General features: G+C 38.7%; 1 protein-coding gene across 4 annotated transcripts, besides 7 other annotated features; it reads left to right on the plus strand.

Moving 5' to 3' along the window:
• The first annotated feature begins 929 nt into the window (after nucleotides 1-929).
• ey (eyeless) lies at nucleotides 930-24,414 on the plus strand. Of its 4 annotated transcripts, NM_001014693.2 has the most exons (9): nucleotides 7,892-8,514; nucleotides 10,733-10,912; nucleotides 14,158-14,323; nucleotides 15,734-15,914; nucleotides 17,099-17,753; nucleotides 20,368-20,541; nucleotides 20,895-21,170; nucleotides 22,515-22,869; nucleotides 23,563-24,414. In NM_001014693.2, exons 1-9 carry the CDS (start codon nucleotides 8,406-8,408, stop codon nucleotides 24,161-24,163), a joined length of 2,697 nt encoding a protein of 898 aa, NP_001014693.1. In that variant the 5' UTR covers nucleotides 7,892-8,405; the 3' UTR covers nucleotides 24,164-24,414. The 4 variants fall into 4 exon arrangements, with proteins under 4 accessions (NP_726607.1, NP_001014693.1, NP_524628.2 ...); NM_166789.2 differs by lacking the exons at nucleotides 7,892-8,514; nucleotides 10,733-10,912 and adding an exon at nucleotides 930-1,124; NM_079889.3 differs by lacking the exon at nucleotides 10,733-10,912.
• Nucleotides 2,044-2,305: a mobile genetic element.
• Nucleotides 9,236-9,414: a mobile genetic element.
• Nucleotides 10,231-10,556: a mobile genetic element.
• Nucleotides 12,836-13,205: a mobile genetic element.
• Nucleotides 14,592-15,477: a mobile genetic element.
• Nucleotides 18,258-18,321: a mobile genetic element.
• Nucleotides 19,848-20,214: a mobile genetic element.
• Nucleotides 24,415-24,899: the final 485 nt, after the last annotated feature.

The raw sequence follows: 24,899 nt of genomic DNA on the forward strand, positions 1-24,899 counted from the left end.
GTCTTCTTATATAATTATTGCCCATTAATATGGTTGTGTAAGAAGGCAATCTGGGAACTCCATAAAAAGGGTAGGGACAATTACCGCGATGTCTAGTGTTTTCCAGATTAGCTGTCGATATATCGACGCCCGTACAGATGTTTAAGCCTTTCCACACATACATTTATGAGTTTCCTATCGATATGGAAGAAAACGATAGGTGTTCACACTGTACTAACTTATTTTTATTGCTTTGTATCAGCAATTCTGTTGTTTTACTTAAGAATAGCAATTCAAATGGAGAAGACTTCTTTTATGTATCAACAAAGTAACTGATAAGAGATTATTTATTGGATGGATTGTAAGCTACTTATTTTTTCCATTGTGGTTAACAATTTACGATTTTTTTTTGGTTATAATAAAGATTTAAATAAAATAATTTCAACAAGTGCGTCAATTTTCCTTCATCTACGCACATATAGATGGTAATCGTGCGATAAACCTAATATTACGAAAATGGCGATCACGCATTCAACCGATAAATACAGAACTAAAATACTTCCTGATCAAAAACAAGAATTTATAATTTTTTTTCTATTATTTCCACTACGTTGCAATTTTCTGACAGAAATCACTATACGCTCTGCAATGGTTTAACAATAGGAAACGCTTTAGTTGGCTTTCAAATATTTTTCACAACATTTTCAACGAGTAGATTAGTTGAACTATTAATAGCTCATTAATGGACCGATTCTTTAGGTCTGCTAAATTATCATTCTTATATCTGTGAATTTATTTATTTACTGCATCGAATTTTTGAAAATAACGTATTCTCTACGCAATCACTGGTATTGGGTTGCCATATCGATTTCTATATATGTTAAGAGTTGCCGTTTGTATTTTTACACGCCGAGAGTTGCCATCCTGATACGAGCAGATGCGTGCTGAAGTCCAATCGATACTACAAAATACCAAAATACACAGAAAATATAAACAATATTGCATAAACAATATTGTACGAACGTTCGTTTTAGTGTTTAATCACATACTGTTTTTCCCCCATCCGAAAATCGAAGAAAATGTGTGACAATCAATATCTAATAAAAGAATCAGGATACATGTGCGACCATTCGTAATATAAATATGTATGTATATTTTGTAAATATTATTCCCTACTAACTAAACCCATCTGTGTGAATTTTTCCCAAAAGCCCTCTTATTATTGCAGGTAGTACATATATTAGTCGAAATAATTATGATCCGAAAGTTTTTTAATAAGGCTTTTGACCGTAATTAATTTCGAATTGGTTTAACCAAAAAGTGACGACGGTCATTTAAAAGGTCAGAAATTTAATTTAAAATATTAGAAGAGAAACTCTAATATTTTTATTTTGTGTCATACATTGCACCCATTCGGAATATACCGTTTTTTTTTAAAATTATATGTAATGCCCTTTGGCTTGCCACTCACTCGGTGAGGCCATAAGATGTTCTCCGATCGCCACCGTGTTTAAGAGAGAAAGTTGCAGAATGAAGTCTTACAAGCACATTTCTAAAAAAGGGACAACGCTCTTAAAAGGAAATAGTTATATATACCGAGTAATGACATCTGTGATTAGTCTATGATTTATATTATAATATAGCTACGCAGATCGTAACTAACAGATACCCCTTACATTGCTGGTAGGAGTTTTTACTCCTACTCTCTTTTGAGAGATGGAGAAAAAATAAAAAGAAAAACACTCTTCGATATTGGTCGATAGCTTAAGCTGGTGGCGGTTAGATTAATTGCCATTGTAATTTGCGGGCGTTACTCATTTGGCACTCTTAAAATCAAAGTGGAAAGAAAGGTGGATAAGTAAAAAAGGGTGCGGAATGAGTACCGTTTATATAGTGTGTTTATCAAGTAAATGACAATTTTTTCGTCACTAAAGTTGATATTACAACTTTTTATGTTGGAGGTTCGATCTGAAAATAGCAACAGCAATAAAACATCGACTCTCAGAAACCAGTTACCAGAAACCATCGACAAAAATTGGCCCGAAAAACATTAAAAAACTAAACAAAAACAATTCAAATTTCAAAAGTGCGGGCGTGGGGTTATGGGTTATGGGGTTATGTTGACATGGGTAAACAAACTTGAGCTGCGTCTATGTCTCTGGAATCTGCAAGTCAACTCTATAGCTTTATTAGTTCCTGAGATCGCGGCGTTCATATGGTTAGACGGACGAACAGACGAACATGTTCATATTGACTCGGCTATTGATACTGATCAATAATATATATACTTTATATGGTCGGAAACGCTCTCTTCTATTTGCTACATAATCTTCAAAGCATAAAATAATAATAATGGGTGTAATAATGGTTTTTTATTTTGGCAAGCCAATTTATAGTGAATTATTAAAAATTATAAACTGCAGTCAATAAAGTAACATTGCTTGTTATTTAAGAAATCGCAGGCCTTATGACTAGTCAAGAATTTAATATATTTAAAGGTCTCAACCCCAGGATTCAGGAACTTCTCCCAGTGAACCCCACTAGTTTGGTACTAAAGGCATTACCGTAAGACGCTTATATCGACTCCTCTTTGTTATTTCCAGTTTGGGCAGATCGAACACTTTGATCTTCCTTGTTGGGCCTCACAGCGGGAAAAAAAAAGTTGCTTTGCATGGGTTTAGGGAACTTTACAACTGTTCGATCACGATCTTTGCAGTGCAACCCCTAGGAGCCAAGTCGGGAAGCGGGTTAGCCGGTCTGCTATCGATTCTCGTGTGAACACATGCAATTATGGTTTTATTTGTATTATTCGTAGTTTGCATTTACAAGTTTTTGTTTGTTTTCAAAATAGAACCTTAAGTTTGAAATTTTCATGATCATGAGAAGCTATTGTTCGTGAAAGCCCAACAGCGTGGCAACCCTAATTGTTTTGTAAAAAGAAATATAAAACATTTAAAGGCATGTGAATGTTGGAAGAAACCACTATTCATTTTGATACCGAATAAGTACATTTTATATAGTTCAAATAAATATAAAACAACGTCCTGTATCAAACCAAAATTCACAAAAAGTTTTAATTTTATGATCCCCAAAAATGTATATTTGGGAATGTCTTCTTATGAAACCCCATCAGCCACAATTGTCTAAACTTGTACTTCAGTTGAGCTCCTAGTGGGAGTTCAAAGCAGAAATTTCCATATTTCTTTTTGTCAAATCGATAGAAAGCAGCTAGACAATAAGGAAATACGTTTTAATATTTTTAAAAAGTGTACGTATGCATGCTTTGTCTCAAATTTCTGGCCTTGATAGTTAGTTACTGAAATCTCAAAGTTTACACGGCTGGACTGACATAAGTACGGATAGGCGGACGTGGCCTAGTAGACTCGTTTTGTGATCGTGAAATATGTGAATAAAAAGAAAAAATCGCTTTTTTTTATCTATTGCGAACTTAAAGAATATAGTCTAGCTGGGCACTCTACGGGTAAGGGGCTTACATTTATCGCTGTTAAGGACGCAGTTATTTCAAGTTTTATAATTGTGCTATATTTACGCTCGGGATGGATGAGAAGCACTTGATATGGCTGAGCAAGGCCACTGGGCACTAGCAAAAACTTCCAACCACTTTACTTTGTTAAATTTGATTTTAATCCGCTGATAATATTTTAAGACTTTCTCTTTCGCTCGGTTGAATTTAATGCGATTTAATCACACCGTATACAAAGAGTGTACATCAATTTTCGTTCCAGGAGGAAAAAGGTGGCGTGCTAAAAAATAACTTAAATCGTAAAGGCGATATCGTAACCAATTTAAATGTTTAACCTTTTATGAAATACTTTAAGAAATATCAAAAATTAAACTTTACGAGTAACGGGTATAAAGCAAAAGGAACACACTCCACATTGCGTATTGTATAGATATTCTGATTATACGCATTAGATTGGTTGAACTGTCTGCAACAGGAAGAAGGAAGGGCGCTTGCACTATATAGCGTTATAGCGTGCTACTATATTCTGGTCGGACGGACATCATCCTTCCGTACGAAGATCGAAATCTCGGGAACAATAAAAGGTATGAGGTGGGATTGTTTATGCATATTCCAGAGGCGGACACAGCGGACATTTGATTCTTGATGTCGCTACGCTCACAAACAACCCAAGTTTTTTTTTATTACTTTATTTCTATTGGCATACCAAAAACATACCAAAACTGTCACGCCCACACGTTGCAATTTTTAAACATTTTTTATTTTATATTTTTTTTATGAAAATCGCATTGAATTTATTATTAGTTACTCCGACAGAACACTGTGCCTCTATCTTGAAGGGGAATAATATGAAATCACGGCTCCAATGTTTCAAGCTCAGCATGGTTTCCTTAATTACGAATGAGCTTTGTACACAGTACCACCTGTAGGGTATTGTCACTCGAAGTACTTTTCGTCCAGTTAAGTGATAGTCGGAAACTTCAGGCAATGGGTGTGCGTGGTCGGTGGTCGGGCGCGAAAGGCGCGGACACGGAATGTTCATAATAATTGAAGCATATTTACAGTGGCTGCCTCTTTCAGAAAGGGCGTATGTGAACCCCCCGTGAGCGTGAAGCACCCACACCAAAAGCTTGCCTTCTAGGGATTCCCCTTGGGCCCTTTCCAAAAGCCTTTTCCATGTTTGTATTTGGTTGGTTGGCCAAATGCTTCGCTGGTCATCTCCAGGCCGGGTATGGTTCGGTTTTCAGTGAGCCGTGTCTGGGGCTGCCTTAATTGTTTAATGGCTCGTTATTTGAATTCCCAGCGGGGGACCTTTTATACGTTCGTGCTAGCTAGTAATTTCAAGTGATAATTGTAGCGTTTTATTACGGATTAAGCAAATTTCGTGAAAAATATATCTATATTTCATGGTCAATGTCACATTGAAGATCAGCAGTAAATCATTTAGTAACTGCTTAAATTACATGGTCGACCCTATAGTCTATACATATTCAGGGTTACGATCACGAGCCAAAAGTCCCTGCTCTCAAATGAATGCATTTTTTCAAGTCGAAAACCAAATAAAAATCTTTCATTTATATTTTTTAAAACTTACAAATTAAATAACATATTACGTAGATTCTTTAACTCTTTTTTTTTTTTGTAAAAGGATAGCTTGACTTGACTTTTTATACCTAGGGTGTTTTGACCTTCCTTGTTCAAATTAAAACTCTTCTCAAGAAACTGAGTCTTGTGACAGATTGTGGACTAACTTGCGGAGGTCCTTATTGAATTTTCTACGAACTTTGGCGATATAACAGCTAGACGCCCCTTTTCTCGTTCCCCACCCCTAAATACCATTGCGTGGCCGTGTGAAGTCTTGCGGACAGACGATAAGAAGAACGACGCTTTTTTATGTCAGCACAAAAGCAACTGTTGCCGCACACACACTGGCTGTATGTAATAGCCATCTGGATTGGGTATTTTTCATCATCTTAAATCTAAATTGGTGGTGGTGGAAGAAATGGGAGAGGTGGTATGTCGTTTCTTTGGTGAGTGGGAAGCTATTAGCCTTCTTTCTTCTTAATTGTATAAGCTAAATACTAAAGCTCGTTATGGGCCGCGTTTTCATTAAAACATTACGCGTTAAGCCGAAAAAAGCTTGTTTGGCCAAAAACGTCAGTTTTAAGCAAGAGTCTATACTATAGCTGAGTTCCTCGACTCTTAGGTTCCCGTTACTAGATATGCAAAAGGAAAGGCGGCAGTTATATTGTTAACAGGGCCACTTAATACATTTCATATCAGATATTTTCGTTGACGGTGGTAACAGATAGATAAGATTTTGTACTCAAATGAGCGAATTGAGAATTAAGTAAATACATACATATGCTTTTATATAACTATTGTAGCTAATCTTTTCGCCCACCCAGCCATCTGTCCGATTCTACTCATATGCTATGTTTGTTATCGCGGTACTCACAAAACAGTCAGAAAGAACTCTATAGTGCCTATATCTTAATATACCCTTGGAGACATTTTGCCCGCAAATGTATTATTGATACCCGCCTACCCAGACTTCCATCCCGTTAACAGCATATATATGTAAGTACATGTATTCCAGATCTCGATCACTTACTGAATCGACGACCTAGCCAATCTCCAAACGAAGAGTTTTTTATTGGCGATTCTTGCTATTATTAATATATGGGTGTCGAAACCCTCGGAGGCGGTCTGCATCTGAAGCAGACTAAGCCGAAACGGAACAACTTTTTGCTCCACGAGCATGTGCCGTGTCGTTGGCACGTGCCACGTGGCGATTGCTTGGGCTGCGTTCCATCCTCAGCACCAGTGCGAAGATAATATGATGATAGCAGGGCTGATTCAGCTTCCTGCGGGGGACATACTTTCATGTGCTACCATGTAGCCTAATAAAAACATTTGTTTCCTCCACCTTTAGGCGTTTTATGATGTAATCTGTGCATATTAAATCTTGAATATTATAAAGGGATATGGCAATCGGATCAAATGAAAATGATTCAGTCTTACCTGTAATAATAAAAATTACATGTGCGAAAGTAAGTTCAAACATTTTATAGTCAATGAAACGCCCAGTAAGTTAAGTATTTAGAACAGTTGCGCGCCTAACATTCTCACATATATTCAGATATCGATCGTGCGTGCATTTTATTCATAAAAATGTCAACGGGCTTGGTTAAATTGTTTAGTGATTGCTAATGTTTTTAAAATATGTCAAATATTTCAACCCCAATTCTTTCAGATTTGCTACAAATTTCGACAGAACAAAATTAAATATTATAAATACAATGTAGAACTATTGCAAGGGTACATTAAAAACATTCTGGAAGTGACTTAGAAGTAATATGCATTATTATTACATTTCACTTTTCAGAAGTCATAAGGACGTTATAAACCGTGTGAGAAGAACTCTTCGCATTGGAGAGCCCAATTGTATTGGAAACAGAAAAATTGGCCGGATATTGCTGTTGAATTTTGTGAATTGCACTTAAATCGACATTATCCCATACAGTCGTGTAGGTGCGCTATAGTTTTTTAATATTTCTCTAGAGGATTTTGAAACATGGCCTTTTAGCCATAACACTGGCCGTCCCTTTCAGGCTATTGGCAACTCGTTCTCTCGCTGTGCGGCGCAAAAGCAGGACAGGAACTTCCTCTTTGGGGCCCACCCAGCCTCCACATGTGACGACAGCTTATGGGATGGTGGCTGGTGGGTGTGACCGTGCTTAGGCTTGTCGACATTTTACTAAACAACCGTACGCCCACACCCAGCTCCCCTCGATATGGCTGTGTGTGTAGGCTCGCACTGCCGAAGCGGAAACGTGCGGGTAGTTAACGGAAATGTGAAGCGCTTATTGTATCGGAATGAAACAATTCCATTGGACGAGTGTGCTGCTGGCAACTTGTCTGGCCAGCTTGAATTCAAATGGAATGCAACATGTGTGTAATTGCTGGGGGGGGGGGGGGTGTGGCACTGGGCGACTTCTCGAAAGGCGGTGAAAGCGGCAGGCGCTGCACCGTTTACACACAGTTTCTTGCTGGAAGGAACAACATCCAGTTCCAGACCAGCACTTTCATGTCTGTTCAGGACCAAACCATTCCATTATGTGCTGCTGGTCCGTCTAGAGTTGGTTCTTCCTTTATTTTCAGATTCCGTTGCCACGATATGCTTAACGACACAACGCAGCTGCAGAACTGCACCGTGCCGAATCGCTTTCATCTTCCGCCAACTAACCTTACACGGGTGCGAGAGGGACAACTGGTGTGCTTCAACAACCAATCATGGGGCTAGCCTATAGCAAATGGTGGTGAGTGGACCAGCCATGCTGGTCTTTGCCAATCGCACGCGGTTCCGTGGCAACAAACCCAGCCTTTTGCGCAGGGGGGTGCTGGCCAGCCGAGGGTCGGCCTAGTCTGTTTCTGAAACGGATCCGGGTAGGCAGGTCGTGACATTATTATTTCGTGTTGCGCTTCTAAGGTAAATACTGTTCCGCCGCCGTGTCGCGAAGTTTAAGAAAGGTTGTTCGATTCACCGTGCGTATTAATCTTTATATCAAATGAAATTACCGGCTAAGTTAGCAATCGGTAGACCCGGGAATAATACGTGTTACGTGCAGTACAAATATGATGCTAACATGAGTGCAATCAAAAGTGGCGTTCGAAAAATGAACAAGTGAACTAAAACAAAAGCGGCTGCTCAGTTATATTTGTGTTTCCGAATTCGTAACTCTTAGGTCCTCACGGCGCGATCAACAATAGGTTTTTTGATCACTGCAGGACGTCATTCTCACCATCTGCGCAAATTTACTCTTAACTCTTGCTTGACTCGCCCTGCAAGAGTTCGCACGGCGTGCGTTTGGCTGAACACAGCAGTCTCTTGGCTAAAGCTTTCATGAGCAGTGCATGTAATAAAAACTGAGATCCAACTATGTTTACATTGCAACCAACTCCAACTGCTATAGGCACCGTGGTTCCCCCATGGTCAGCGGGAACATTGATAGAGCGCCTGCCGTCTTTAGAAGACATGGCTCACAAGGGTAAGTGAATTTTTTAAATTTCTTGATTGGCATCATCGTCTTTATCCGACCCTCTTATAAATATATATGAGTCTTAGCCAACACATATGTTAATGCTGCCCATGGGCAGTTGATCCGGTCCTACTAGGCGAGTGCAGTTTCGTTCGGCTGTTGGTCTCTTTTGGCGCAGTTTACCAATAGATAAAAAGCTTCTGAACTGAATCGTTTGCGAACTCTTCTCTCAAACTCAAACTCCCGAGAGTAAGACGGCTTTATACTCCGTATAAATTGTCCAAATCAAAGATATTCAAATCTTCGCCGTGACTCTTATAATTCGAAAAACCTATATTTGTATTATACCCGTAGCTTGTTGCTAATTTGTATTTAAAGTAGTTAGTGGAAGGAAGAGTTCCCGGCTAGTCGATTTTCCGATGACCGTTGGCATGTCTGTCCGTCAGTATTGACGTCGAGACCTTTGGAAGCGAAATAAGTAGGAATTATGCAAATTCCAGTAATGCATACGCAGCTTAATTTTATATTAAACCATTGTCACTCACTCACATTGTAAATTACAACGCAAAGGCGTTTAATGATCAATGGCGTTCCTACGGGCGTATCTCATGCTATCCCGCGCGTATATGATTATTGAGTACTTCATACTAGCTGACTCTTTCGTTTTATACAAATTTGTATACTCGTTACTCATAGATTAAAGGGTTATTAGATTTTTTAAATTTAAAGTATATATATTCTTGATCATGGTCAATCGGTCAATCTAGCCATGTCCGTCTAGCCATGTCCGTCTGCATGGACGTCGAGTTCTTAGGAACTATAAGAGCCAAAAGATTGCAATTTCTCGTTCACACATGCAGCCCAATTACGGGTATTTGATAGTCAATAAACCGGACTATAGCTCTCTTTCTCCTGTTTTAGCTCATAACGCTAACTGAAAAAGATTAAGCGCCTCCTTCTAAAAGCCCCATAAACGGCCCAAGTAGTCTATGGTATATATTCGTTCATACTGGGAACTTTTTAAACTAGTTCTTTTAAGTAATAGCTTAGGTCAAAAGTGATATTCTAGTTGAATTCTTTAACCATTTGGTTGTATACCTAGCTATGATTTATCCGTTTGTATTCTTCACGACTACCTTCTGCACGCAAGTTGCGAAGTCTTTTCCTGCAAGGTTTAAAACTATGCGGCTTACTGCTGAAATCGAAATTAGTTTGATTACTTTTAATACATTTTTTTGCACTTTTATCTCGCAATAAAATGATAACCCAAATACATAGCTTATGTTTTTGGGTTTCAGTTTAATTAAAACAATTAGGTAATCCTGATTTTTCAATTCGTTGCAGGTATAATATATTACAAAAAATAATTCGAATCGAACTATGACCTGAAATTTTATATTGCCAAAAAAAGTAGAGTATACCGAATTTAATTAATACATATAACTGATATATGTAAGAAAATATGTAACTAACAATGTAATGAAATAATTCTAATTCCTATGCAATCTGGCTCAACTTCTTAACTGAAATAAGAGAAAATGTTATAGTAGAGTTTCTCGATCAAACACAGGTCTAATTTAAAATTTGCAGTATTTTAGTTCCCGAATTCAGAGTGTTTAATAATGCATGTTCTTTAGAGACTAGGACAAAAAATCTGCAGAGTGTTCGGCAACTTTTGCAGTAGATTTCAGATTATAGATAGATTACAAAGAGAATAAATAAAACAAAAGAGAATGCTTTAGTCGAGTTCCGACTATCAGATACCCTTCACTTCGCTAGTGGGAATGCAAACGGAATGCAAATATATATGCGGGAATAAAATGAGAAAATATTTAAAAATGGTTTGAAAGTGTGGGTGTGGCAGTTTAGGGCGGTTTTAGTGCGTTTGAGTGGGTATTCTGTATTCTGTATGCCTCTGTATGAGATCTGGACGTTCATACGGACGGACATGGCCAGAATGACTTAGCTTTGATCCTGATCAAAAATATATATACTTTATGTGGTCGAAACGCTTCCTTCTACCTGTTACACACTTTTGAACGAATCTAGTATACCCTTTTACTCTACAAGTACTAGTACTTAAAATATGTTACATTTTTATAAACACTTAAGCAAGTTCAAAGTTGGTTCAAATTTAAAGATCTATTCCACTATTATTATAAATGAATTCCAAGTACAAACTGACTTCTTGATACGAATTTTACTCCTTTGATTTTCTTTTTTATAGACAATGTGATTGCAATGAGAAATTTACCCTGTTTGGGTACCGCTGGTGGTAGCGGACTAGGCGGTATTGCTGGGAAACCTTCCCCTACTATGGAAGCCGTGGAAGCCAGCACAGCGTCACATCCCCATTCGACATCTTCATACTTCGCCACAACTTACTACCATTTAACCGATGATGAATGTACGTTTTAATAAATAACGCATAGCTAAACCCCTCCCGCTTTCACTCGATTTCAGATAGCCCCGATTATAATACTATTATATCACATTCACCAATAGATTAAAATTTATACACACAGACCGTCTTTACATAAACTAAATATGAATACACCATTAATAGATTTTATTGAGTCTAACCGATCCATAAGCTTTGCAAATTTAGTGTGTAATCGCAGTTTCTTGCACTAAATACCAGTTAGGATAGATAACAGATATGTATTTTGATTCTGCCCTATGTTGGGGGCTACTATAAACTTCAAATCGACTTTGGTGTTCTGTTTCTAAAAACATTACCGAGAGTAGTTTGGCGTTCAGAAAATGTCCAAGGACATTTTTGTATTCATAGTTCACTTTATTTATTTCTAACATCTATTAATACACCGCAAGTATTATAAATTAAGAGCTTGTTATTCGTTATATTATCAAAAGCTTTTTAATAACAACAGAAATGGTTTTACCGTACGACGAACCTTAGTTTATAGATATACAATTCACTTTTAGAGAAAAAGTGTGTAACACGAAGAAGGTGGATTTTCCGAACCAATAAAGTATTTACATTCTTGATCAGAATGTTCGTCCGTATACGCGATTAGATATCGGAAACTAAAAAACCTAAATGTTTTATCCAGTTATATTAAGACTTAAAGAACAGCTCTTTTACTGATATAGGATGAGGTGAATAATTATAGTATTTCCAATTTATTATAATTTTCCACTGCAAAATCACTAGGTATACCTATTTCATAGCTCGACCCGAGAAGATTAAGGAAACATTTCAAAATACTTGTATGAAGACATCGCGCTAATTTTTTTGTATTGCTAAACATGTGTCACGAAGATTTGTTATTGGTGTGAAAACAGCTCAATGTCTGGGTAAGCCCAAAGCATACAGCTGAATGGAATGGCATTGTTCAGTAGCTGACTCCAAATCTCGCACATGCTGCCAATTATAGTGGCACAATGGGTAGAGGTGATCATCGGTGACAATTGGGATCGGCATAGACTTTCAAGACGGTGATGAGTCAAACAATAATTTACGAATTGCGGAGTAGATTATAGGCATTCCTCAAATCCCTTTTCTAAACGTAACCTCATCCCGGGCCCGTCGAGCTGTTAAGTACTCTCTGTCAGGTCACCCTATTGTAGTGCCCGTGAATCAATACAATAATTTTCCAGCTTTAATGATCTTGAAGTGTGTGTTCGTTGTCGACGACCGTTTCGTGTAAAGTCGCTACAAATGGAAACAATTAATGGCTCTGAAAGCCGAAGTCGAGTAAATACAAACACACACAATGCACTCAAAAATGCCAAATGAGCCTCTTTAGCGGCTGCCGGGAACCGACGCATATTGGCATTGTATCCGTGGTCTTTGTAGACTCACCCCGCTGTTCTGTCCATTTTCGCATGCGAGGAAAATCAGTCCCTGCCCCTGAATGGATGGACCAGTCCCCTAGAGGGTCCATCTCCAGTTCCCGTTTCCAGGGCTTTGTCTTTCTTCCCATCGGATTTGTGCAGCAATTACATTATTAATCCCACTGGCAAGATGTTTTTGTAAATTGTGTATCCTGTCACACTGCAAATCACATTTTTGAAAAGCAATCCAATTTCGGAGTCCCTGCACTAATACCGCAAATACTCTCGCCATGGCCGCTTTCCTGAATAATATGAACGTGTTCAGGCCGATCTCACGTTAAAGATGACTTGTTGGGGCGCTCAATTGAATCCAAAACACAGTGTTTGGAATTATCTGTGTAGGAATCTTAACTTGTTTGAAATCAAGGTAAAAGGGCTCGCCAGAGGTTTTCCGCTTTGATTCTGAATACAGAAAGATCATTTGGATTATAACTAAGTCAGATGATGGCTTACATGAACGGATTAAGACAAGGAATAGCAATAGTCGAAATTCTCGACTATCAGATACCCGCTACTTTGCTGCTTCAGCTAACAAGAAATTTCAAAACAAAACGATTTTGTTAAACCGATATAAATATGCAAAACTAATAATAAAACGAAAAAATAGGAAAATATAAGAGTGGGCATTAGAGTGGTCGTCGCAAAGTTCTCTTGCATCTGTATGTTTTTTTTGTGTGTTTAAGTTACCGTGACATCCGTAAATATTGTGGGAATATTTGGCCACAATCGTGTACACGGAAAATGCCAAGGACTAATATGTATGTCACATCTCTAGCTTTCATACTCACCGAGATCGGGGCGTTCATACGGACGGACGGACATCGCTAACTTGACTCGGTTATATTTTATTTTTGCTGTTACATACTGTTCAACGAATCTAGTATACCCTTTTATTCTATGAGTAACGGGTATAAGTATATGAACGTATAAGTATGTATGTACATGTATCTATGTTTTTCTGCTGCTCCGATGATTTTCTTTCCAATAAAGCGGTAAATTGATACGGAGACTTTAGGATTTTATTTCTATAAGTCCAAATACTCGGAAATTTGTATAAAACCCTTCCATTTTTATGCTCGACCTGAGCGACGAGTGTGCCCATTTAGCCTTTTAGCTTTTCCCTTTGTGCTCTTCTTCGTACTTTTATTAAATACACATTAAAGATGTTTGCTATCTTTGGAATCGAAAACAATAAAATGGTTGGAACTTTTTCGAACTTTCGAATTGGTTGACGAATACATGACATATTTGTCCCTTAAAATATCAAGAAAATCTACAAGATGACTTATTGTCCAGAGTAAAATAAATGTATTAAAATGCAGCAAAACTTAGTCAAACTTTTTATTTTTATTTTAGTTATTTTTAAGGTACAGTACTATTTCAGTGTATCATGGGTGCAAGGGTGTGTGCTTATTGTTACTAAATTGTTGAGACTAACCAGGAACGGTCATTGTATACAAATTGAGATGCTAAGTCCCGACGCAAAGGCACAAAGACAGATACCAACGAAGTTGTTCTCCCCTTCAGAATATCCATCTCGAATTTGGGTCGACGAATATATTTTGACGTCTTTTAAAGCGTGACAAACTAAATTATCCGCCTCATTGGCGCAATCTTGTGTGTGTGTATGGAAGTGAACACACATAGTCATGCATCCTAGTGCGTAGTGCGTGTGAGCAAAAATAGTAAAATGTATGATGAAAAATGAAACAGCAACTATTCAACTTAGATATAACACCGATAGTAAAAGAGAGCGTATTTATTTCTATACTTTTTATTCTGCTTTGATTGCAGGTCACAGTGGAGTAAATCAGCTGGGTGGCGTTTTTGTTGGAGGAAGGCCTTTGCCAGATTCAACACGGCAAAAAATTGTCGAACTGGCACATTCTGGAGCTCGGCCATGTGATATTTCTCGAATTCTGCAAGTATCAAATGGATGTGTGAGCAAAATTCTCGGGAGGTAGGACCATTTCCGTATATTTCTTAATTCTTAATACGTTTTGAAAATGATATGTCTTGGTGTAGACAATGGTGTACAGGGTTTAAACATTCATATTGTTTAGATTTTATTTTCTACTATTTCTCAAAAATGTTCTAACTAGTCATACTCTCTCTAAGAAGTACAACAACGCAAAAATATTGGTCATAAGCTTAAGCTCTCGAAGATTATAAATTTATTTATTAAATTTAAGATTATAATTTATTTTAACAATATAATGAAGCTATTGTTGATCAAGACACTGATACCTATGTATGCGGCAACTAAAACTGATCTTCTTAAATTATTTCAGTTTTTATTGTGGGCTTGTTACGTTAAGACTAGACGAAGTTTTATCCTTATAGTTTTTATCCTAGGGTGAATTCTAACCGATTATGATTGTAAATTCTAGGTTTTTAATGTGCAACATTTAATTTTTGCAATTTTAGTTTTTTTTAATTATTGATGTCCTACCATGCCGAAACCCAGTCGGGGTGGTCACGGTGGTGGTGGCGCTTAAGTCTCCTTTTGACTCTAGTTCGAGGGGCAGCACTGATAGTTCTGCACTGACTGGCCAGGCTGTTTGGGTGCGCATTAAGTCGTTCCATATATTTTTCGGGGATGTTCTGGAGCTTCTCTCCGAGTTTGGGGGTCTTGAGATCGCGTTCGAGAAATTCTTCTTAGGGTCTTCGTCTGTAGAGCCCGGATCTTATTTAGGCGACTTTTTGCAGCAATGGCGTGCGAGTATATCTGAATCCCGTAGAACAGGCTGGGGCCAATGTGGACTTGCAGTCAAGCGACAGTTTGTTGTGTGGAGCAATAAGCCAGGCCATTCGAGCTACCTTCCTATAGAGGGTTATACCAAGGTATTTATTCGCCTGGTGGTTGTGGATCGTTTTACCATTAAGGCAGATACCCGGACAACTACCTGTCACATTGGCACACTTTTCAGCTCCAGTTCCGGTTCTCAGCCCATTCATCCAGTTATTAGACCAAGGGAGCAGACATTATACTTGTGTTTTTCGCACAGTAGCATCGTCAGCTTAGGTGGCTATGGGGACATTTTCTTTCTCTACTCCTGTGACTGGTGTGTGAGTAGGCATGTCCGAAGCAAAGACTGAGTATAGGATGGGGCCTATTTATCAGAACTAAAAAAACACCCGACGCACCATTCAGAAGATTCTACATCTTATTGTCTGGAGTCCAAGAATTAAATGGGCAAGGACTAATAATATTAAACAGATAGCATGCCTTCGCTAGACGTAAGATCTACTTCCAGCTTTCCTACGAATATATACCAAGTAGATTGCAAATTGCAAAGGAACTTAATGTTTCATTATATATCAAGTTTATTTGTTGAAATAAAAATTATAATGATGGATTTATTTTTAGGTATTATGAAACAGGAAGCATACGACCACGTGCTATCGGAGGATCCAAGCCACGTGTGGCCACAGCCGAAGTCGTTAGCAAAATTTCGCAGTACAAACGCGAGTGTCCTAGCATATTTGCTTGGGAAATTCGGGATAGATTACTTCAGGAGAACGTTTGTACTAACGATAATATACCAAGTGTAAGTCACTCAGTTCTGAATAAGAAAGCATTCATTTTGTTTAAATACTTAGTTACGCCACCCGAATCAAATTATTGCAGTTGCGTGCGACTCTTTTTGTCTCTATTCGACGCAGCCATTTTCTTAGCCACGCATCAACATTTTCCTTTCCTTTCCTTTTTTTTTATCATATTATTTATTAAGTATGCCAAAAAAGATGCCAGCCAAATGAATTGTGACAGCGATGCTCATGCCAATAGCCGCCCCATGGCCGATGTGGCCCTGCCTGCTCGCCTTGTTCTACTCCTATTGACAGTTGTGTGGAAAATGTGCTCGTTCAAATGGAAGGGAAAATCTTTTATGCACATTAAACGACTAAAAGGGAAATCAGTGCTAGAAAAATGTATGAAAAAATACAATATTAAATAAATACGGCCCGCCGCCACCACAAACCGTTAAGCGTTGAAATTCACGCGCCAGTGCTAGGGGGAACTGCTGAATCACGTTTACATCTGAAATCGTATTCGGGTCGGTTCTGAACTAAGGGTGAGAATCGACCACTCGGGTTCAAGTCCACACGATGGCCGTCGGGTACAATGCGGAAAATATCTACGCACTGACCTCTTACATGCGACTAAGCTTGTGATACTTTCGATGATTGCACATACTAAAGGTATCCTTTGGCGTACAGCTTGCGCATGCACTTGTTGTCCCCAAAGGAAACGAATGCAATCCAGGAAAGCGGGAACTGGTGCCGGATTGGTCGAGTGCGCCTGCCTGTACACTAGTTAGGAACCGGATGTGCTTATTTTAGAAGAAATGAGTTTCTGTGTGGCCCCCTGGCAAAGGACATTCCGCCTAATTTTTCCACTCAAATGCACTTTTCTCTGTTGTTCATCCTCGCTCACTCGCTCATTTATATGTTTGCCCGGTTATTCTTTTTCGTTTTCTTTCCTTCTTTCCTTTTGAATTCGGTTGAAAAGCGTTGTCAAGCGCAGGCACAGCATTAATACAATAAGAAACTGAATAAATTGCAATTCAAAGCAAACAAACGTGCGTCTTTTCTGAGTGCTACCAGAAGTAGCAGAAAATTTGCTTTTTGATGTTAGATTTTACTTGCCTTGCCGATTTAGAATTCTTTACGAATCACAATGCCATTAGTAAATTTACAGCGCTAACTATATCAACACAACTTTACGTTCTAGGTGTCCTCAATAAACCGTGTATTGAGAAACTTGGCTGCGCAAAAGGAGCAGCAAAGCACGGGATCCGGGAGCTCCAGCACATCCGCCGGCAACTCAATCAGCGCAAAAGTGTCTGTCAGCATCGGTGGCAACGTGAGCAATGTGGCAAGCGGATCGAGAGGCACGTTGAGCTCTTCCACCGATCTTATGCAGACAGCCACTCCTCTTAACTCTTCGGAAAGCGGTGGCGCAAGCAACTCCGGGGAGGGTAGTGAACAGGAGGCGATTTACGAGAAGCTTCGGCTGTTAAATACTCAGCACGCTGCAGGACCAGGACCACTGGAGCCTGCCAGAGCAGCGCCCTTGGTAGGTCAATCACCCAACCACCTAGGAACCCGATCCAGCCACCCCCAGCTGGTGCACGGTAACCATCAGGCACTACAGCAGCATCAACAGCAGAGCTGGCCGCCCCGTCACTATTCCGGATCTTGGTACCCCACCTCTCTTAGCGAAATACCCATCTCATCGGCTCCCAATATCGCATCCGTTACGGCGTATGCATCAGGACCTTCACTTGCTCACTCACTGAGTCCACCCAACGACATCGAAAGCCTGGCCAGTATCGGTCACCAGAGAAACTGCCCCGTTGCAACGGAGGACATACATTTAAAAAAAGGTGAGGTGAAAACCTGGAATTCTAAAATTTCGTGTGCCTTAATGCAATTGTTACATAACATATTCGTTCCGAAGAGCCGATTCATATATAAATATACATAATTAAATTGTCCTATATATGTCGCCGATCAATAAAATGGTTGTTGTGGTGTTTTACTTGCCTAAATATTTTGGTCATTAGTGACAGGCACCGAAGCAAAGAAATTAAAAAAATCATTTGAAATAAAAAGCGGAAAAACATAAAACATATATCACAGCCGTATCTTCTCGACTTGCAATTTCGCAATCATCACAGATATCACGAAATAATTTTTGTCAAATTACGCACGAGCGAACTTGGCATTTGCAAATTTTCGTTTGCTGATAGGCCGTTTTTTATTTTTTTCAGTTATAAAAGTCTACAGCTACACCAAAAGGTTGTCGCGTCGTGCGTAAATCCGACAGACACGTGACCAACGAGCAATACACTTGTTCTGATTGTGTCAACACCGCAAGTCTTATAAGGATTTCACAAAGAAACATAAGAGAACGCTAAAGCCGAGTACTGCGATTATTAAATACCCGTTACTGCGATGAGTGTTGTAAAGAGCATGTAGTATTAGGATTATTAGGATTCTAAAAGTCCGATTTAAACCAATTCCTATAGCCAAACGAAATATTTTTTAAGCATTGACGACATTTGACCGCATAGAGGCTAAGCAAACCTTAAATTTATTCTGCGCTGCGGTCAATAGAGTCTGCGTTTTAGGTCTGAGCTTTCCAGCTTTTACAGTCAGTGCCATATTGTTTTTTGTCAGAAAAGATGATATCAGATGTTTTGTATGTTTAAGGTGGTATCAACAATAGAGTTTTTCCTTCATAAAGAGGTGTTTTTGCTTGAGTGAATGTATTCATATTTAAATCAAATTAAATACATTTAAAACTGACGAAAACATTGATACTTGTTTTTTTTATTCAGGTCAATCAGGTCAGTGCATATATAATTGAATCTCGATGTGGTACTAGTAAATTGGCTAAACAGGTATCATTTCAATAACAGTACATATTCTCGCCCAAAGCTTGCCCAAGAGCATGTGTGTCAAAACAGTCAATGCTCGACCTCCCCCGAACCACTTCCCAAAGCTTCCACTTTTGATCGAGCATAGCTGTGGGGCAACCACTGCCGTTACCACCGCCGTGGTTGACAGGTTTACCCTTAACCGTGTAGTTTGCTTTAATGCGATTTAGAGACTCATTTTACAGGCGATGACACTTCATTAAACGACAAACCGTGAGGGTGGTTGTGGTTAGGGATGGGTTCACGGACAGGCCTAGAATGGTTGGATGCTAGATTGGATGCTGGGAGTCTTAGGGGTGCATAAATAGATTACAGAAATACATATTTATAAAATTATTTTTCAAATCCCCATGCTAGAGCTCTGACCTTATCAGGGTTTGTCTTAGCGCATAAAAATGTGACAGTTTCGCAGCCCGTCCCTTCCTCCGGTTCAATCTCCGTATTCGATTCCACCTCCAACTCACCATCTCGGCAGACCTAGTCTCTGTGTTCAGATAGCGTCGATTTTGTTGCTCGGCATCTGACGCCGTCTGTCATTGTAACGCTGTTGCCGCTGTCAGAACATTGCGATTTGCCAGCTAGTGACATGTGCTTTAAAGGCTCTGGACGGAGTCTATGTCTATCCCGCGGCATATCTTTGGGCTATCACCATCTATTTGCTTTGTCACATTCACTAACAATCAACGTCATTTCCACAATGTGGAACGGCTTTCGTCTACCGGTCCAAGCTGACCTCAGCTGACATACAAATGATTTGCATTTTTCTTTAATGTGGCCGCTGATGCAGGTCGTCCAGCTGCATGTTATCCCAACTATAGAAGAACAACTATACTACTAAATAGCAGATTAAATTATAAATTTGAAGTGTAACTTTATAATATTTATTAATAACTGCATATATAATATATATAAAATATTGTAAGACAATATTAAAACATGTTCAAAGGAGAGAAAACAAAGTTCGTTATCTTATTTCAATGCACTCATATTAATGAAATATTTGTTTAATTCTTTTAATTCCCTATTTGAAATTAAAACAAGAGAGAATGCGATAGTATAGTTCCCTGGCTATCAGATACCCGTTACTCAGCTAGTGTGAATGCGATCGAGAAATTTCATAATTTTTCTGGGATATCGACAGATATTGGGAAATAAAATGAGAAAAAATTTAAAAATTGTTCAAAAGTGTGGGCGTGGCAGATTTGGGCGGTTTTGGGGCGTTGCAAAATCGATAGAAATTTACACGTCTAATAAAATTATGAAAAAATATCAAAGCAATTTGCAAAAGTGTGGGCGTGACAGTTTTGTGCGAATTGTGGGCGTGGGTCAACAAATACGGGTCTCTAGAATCTGTATGCTGAATCTCAACCTTCTAGCTTTTATAGTTTCTGAGATCTCGACGTTCGATGCTTTCGATCATAAAGTGTATACACATGAATTTTCTTTAATATGTATAATTCTGCATTGGTATGTTATCTTCGGCATGGTGCATGGAAATTTGAAATTTCAACCGACGAATTGGTTATGTTGTTTACACTTTAAAACTGTATTTTGCCAGAACTTGATGGTCATCAGTCCGATGAAACGGGCTCCGGTGAAGGTGAAAACTCCAATGGTGGCGCTTCAAATATAGGAAACACTGAGGATGATCAAGCTCGGCTCATACTAAAAAGAAAGTTGCAACGCAATCGAACATCTTTCACGAACGACCAGATAGACAGTCTTGAAAAAGGTAAAAACGTTTAGCAATAATCCACCAATTATTAAAAATTGTAGGTTTATAAAACATTGCATATATCAAAATTCTAGCTGTACGCCTTAATATTCAAAACAATTACACACATTTCTAATATACGGATTTGTTCGTGTGCGTATCAAACGATTATATACTATGGAAACCTTACCACCATAAATTTTTATTTATAACAAATTAAAGGTAACGGTTACTCTTCTATTAATTTTTTGTTAGGGCATTACACTTTTGGATTGCCTTGTGCCTTAATTAAAATTATAAAAACCTAAATATTACACTGTAAAAACTAATACTAAGTATACCTTTCATAATTATTAAAATATTTATTTTAGAGTTTGAACGAACACACTATCCAGATGTTTTTGCCCGCGAACGTTTGGCTGGAAAGATTGGGTTGCCAGAGGCAAGAATTCAGGTTTGGTTCTCAAACCGTCGAGCAAAATGGCGTCGCGAGGAGAAGCTGCGAAACCAGCGAAGAACACCAAATTCCACAGGAGCTAGTGCAACTTCTTCCTCTACATCGGCAACCGCCTCTTTGACTGACAGCCCTAACAGCCTAAGTGCTTGTTCCTCGCTGCTGTCCGGATCAGCTGGGGGTCCCTCAGTCAGTAAGTATAAATAATTTTGAAATCAAAGGACCTTGTCGTGACACTCTTCAAAGTCGCTCTTATGAAAGAGATTACAACATGGTCGTTACATTGCATAAAATATTTTTATACAGTTTGCTATATAGTTTACGCTATAAATATTATTTAAAACAACTTCCTTTTGTTGTTAGTCTTAATCAATCCACAACAAATTGATGTTGACTCTTTTCTCGGGAGTATTTTGCTTATACATTTTTAACCGTGCATTAGGTATTATATTTTAAATCCAAAGTTTTTGACACATCAATTGGTTCTGTGGCCGGTTAATCATTTATTCTTAGGCGGGTAAGGTTGCTGGTTAAAGATTCGAGGGCTTCGGCAATTTGCAATTCATCACTGCATCAGAATGTTGCGGCTATATATATTTAGTTTTTGGCACTTTTAACTCTGCCCTCTGAATCAGATCTATGTTTCTGTTACTGCCGCTGCCCCATTATTACCAGTGATATTTGCAAAAGGCTTTATGCCGTCGAGAGCTCTTATTTATATTTTTAGGCACATCCAGTTTTCTGGTCTTTTATTGTTTTATTCCAAGTGTGGCGTTTAAATGAAAAGATTAAATATTTGTTTGTAGATTTCCTCGATGAGGTCAAATTTAGGTATTCTGGAATGATCCATGAATGTGCTCGGCAGGAGTAAGTAATCATATTGTTATCCGTGTTGTAAGGATTTTGCTCAAAAGCTCTCTAAAGGTGTTAGGCTTTTTGCGTCATTTGTTTTGTAGCTGGGATCGGTGGGACTGGAGGAGGATTGAGTATTTCAGTAACGCTAAAGGTGAGCCAGATTGTTTCAGAACGTTGCCACATCCATTCCAGGGCGTACAAGCTGCTTGGGTTGGCGTTCCATATCTTGCAGAGAAATCGACGATAGAGGGCGCCAAGTTCTCTTTGTTGCTTCCCGGAGTATAGATAGTAATCTTAATTGAGATCCTACGTTCGGCATACGAGGTTTTTGGGTTTGGTTAACCCAACTTGGTGCGCTTTTCGTTGTGTCGAGGTTTAATTTATGCATAACTGATCGAATAATACAATAATAATAATACAATAATACAAATGCTCGCTTTAAGCAGATTCCAAATATTTGCCGCAAACAGCATAGCATTCGCTCTCGTTTTTAATTTGAACTGGCTTTATATGCTTAAAATTATTCGTCAGATCTATTTACAAAACCAAGCCCTCTGCCAGTTCTTGAATAATCTATAATTTATTGTACTAAGTATGACATCTGATTTTAAATGTGTGACGGCAATTTAAGAATGACCGTAAAATGCAGATAGATAAATTAATTTTCCTATTCCATATTTAGGTACCATTAATGGCTTATCGTCTCCAAGCACATTGTCTACTAATGTCAATGCTCCAACGCTTGGCGCTGGGATCGATAGCTCTGAAAGCCCAACACCAATCCCGCACATTCGGCCTAGCTGCACCTCTGACAATGACAATGGTCGTCAAAGTGAAGATTGCAGAAGAGTTTGTTCTCCATGCCCACTTGGCGTTGGCGGGCATCAAAATACTCATCATATCCAGAGCAATGGTCACGCCCAAGGTCATGCACTTGTTCCTGCCATTTCGCCACGACTCAATTTTAATAGTGGTAGTTTCGGCGCGATGTACTCCAACATGCATCATACGGCGTTATCCATGAGCGATTCATATGGGTAAGCATATTCAGCAACTACAGTTTTCAAATTTTTCAGTCATCCCACTTATACAGTATATTAGCTTGCATAATACTGAAAAAACTCGTTGATGCTATTGCTGGTAATATATTTAGACGGTAGAATAAAAACTCAAAAGAAAACAACACAAGAGATATGTCAACATACTGACTGATACATTTGTCATTATATATTAGGAATTAGAAATTGAATCTGTATTAGTTCGTTGATATGGACTTAAGTCACATTAAGAACTTTTACTTCTAAAGCTCCACTCAATTAGGAAGAGTTTTGAACCGTATATAGTTTATATATCCTTGCTTAGATCGAGCAAGGATTAGCAATGTACGTCGGTATTCACGATATCACGGAATCTATAAAAGATGGTAGGCATAGACAAGGCACGCAGTTTAAAAATGTAAAAAAGTGAGCCGCTCACTTTTTAAAACATATTATTTTTTCATTTTATTCCTTTTCTTTCAAATTTTTATCTAAATGCCAAAAAAATTCTGAAGCTTCACCCTCGCACTCCCACTATTTAAGTAATGAGTCTCTCTTTTTTTTATTGCTAATAACCTCTAGCCTCTAAAATATCAAACTCACTAGGTATGCATAGGTACATTAATACTTATATGTATATCTCATAGTCTATAACCATGTGAAAGTCAATACCTAAATGGCTTTATTTTTCAGGGCGGTTACGCCGATTCCGAGCTTTAACCACTCAGCTGTCGGTCCGCTGGCTCCGCCATCGCCAATACCGCAACAGGGCGATCTTACCCCTTCCTCGTTATATCCGTGCCACATGACCCTACGACCCCCTCCGATGGCTCCCGCTCACCATCACATCGTGCCGGGTGACGGTGGCAGACCTGCGGGCGTTGGCCTAGGCAGTGGCCAATCTGCGAATTTGGGAGCAAGCTGCAGCGGATCGGGATACGAAGTGCTATCTGCCTACGCGTTGCCACCGCCCCCTATGGCGTCGAGCTCTGCTGCTGATTCAAGCTTCTCAGCCGCGTCCAGTGCCAGCGCTAATGTGACCCCACATCACACCATAGCCCAAGAATCATGCCCCTCTCCGTGTTCAAGCGCGAGCCACTTTGGAGTTGCTCACAGTTCTGGGTTTTCGTCCGACCCGATTTCACCGGCTGTATCTTCGTATGCACATATGAGCTACAATTACGCGTCGTCCGCTAACACCATGACGCCTTCCTCCGCCAGCGGCACATCAGCACACGTGGCCCCGGGAAAACAACAGTTCTTCGCCTCCTGTTTCTACTCACCGTGGGTCTAGGAACAGACTGGCGATTTGAGCAGAGAAGCACTGCGAAAGGACTATTTACATAGTTGAATGTATATCTAAAGGAGGCCATAATAAATCGAATTTACATATCTCTTGAAAAATAATGGAGGTTGTAGAAAAATACATTTGTATGTATAAATTATATAGTTCCGCCCATTAAATCCAATCTATAGTGTAGAATAATTGGTGTAAATTAAATGATATAATTTTGACAAATAAAAAGAACAAAATGTTGTTTCCTTAAATTTCCTTATTCTTTTCCTTGGAGTCTTCAAAAAGTAAGTGCATAGTTTGTTTTTCAATTTAAAAATGCTTGATCTGTTAAAAATTTTCTTAAGAGGGCTTAATAATTTTATTGTATTTAGTGGTTCCTTCGCAAACCTGATATTAATGCAGTGACTTCAATGGTAAATCTGGCAATTTAAGATTCCAGGGAAGACATTTTCGAATATAATCTCTTTAAGAAACAATCCATCCCAGCACTTGTTACCCTTTTCAGTGGTAAGCTTTAATGTTCCTTTACAAAATCTAAAATTTTAAACAGGAACTGTTCTACAAATTAAAATGAAATATATGAATTATCTGATCAAAAAGTTTTTACGACATCTTTTAAATTCAAATTACATCTACAAATTTTTACAAGGACAAGGATTAAAAACGAGCAGATACTTTATCTGGGGTCACAAGGGTTACTCTCTTCTTATTATTATTGTTGTTAACTTCTTAA

Source organism: Drosophila melanogaster, chromosome 4 (assembly GCF_000001215.4).
Source record: "Drosophila melanogaster chromosome 4".
Classification (NCBI taxonomy): Eukaryota; Metazoa; Arthropoda; class Insecta; order Diptera; family Drosophilidae; genus Drosophila; species Drosophila melanogaster.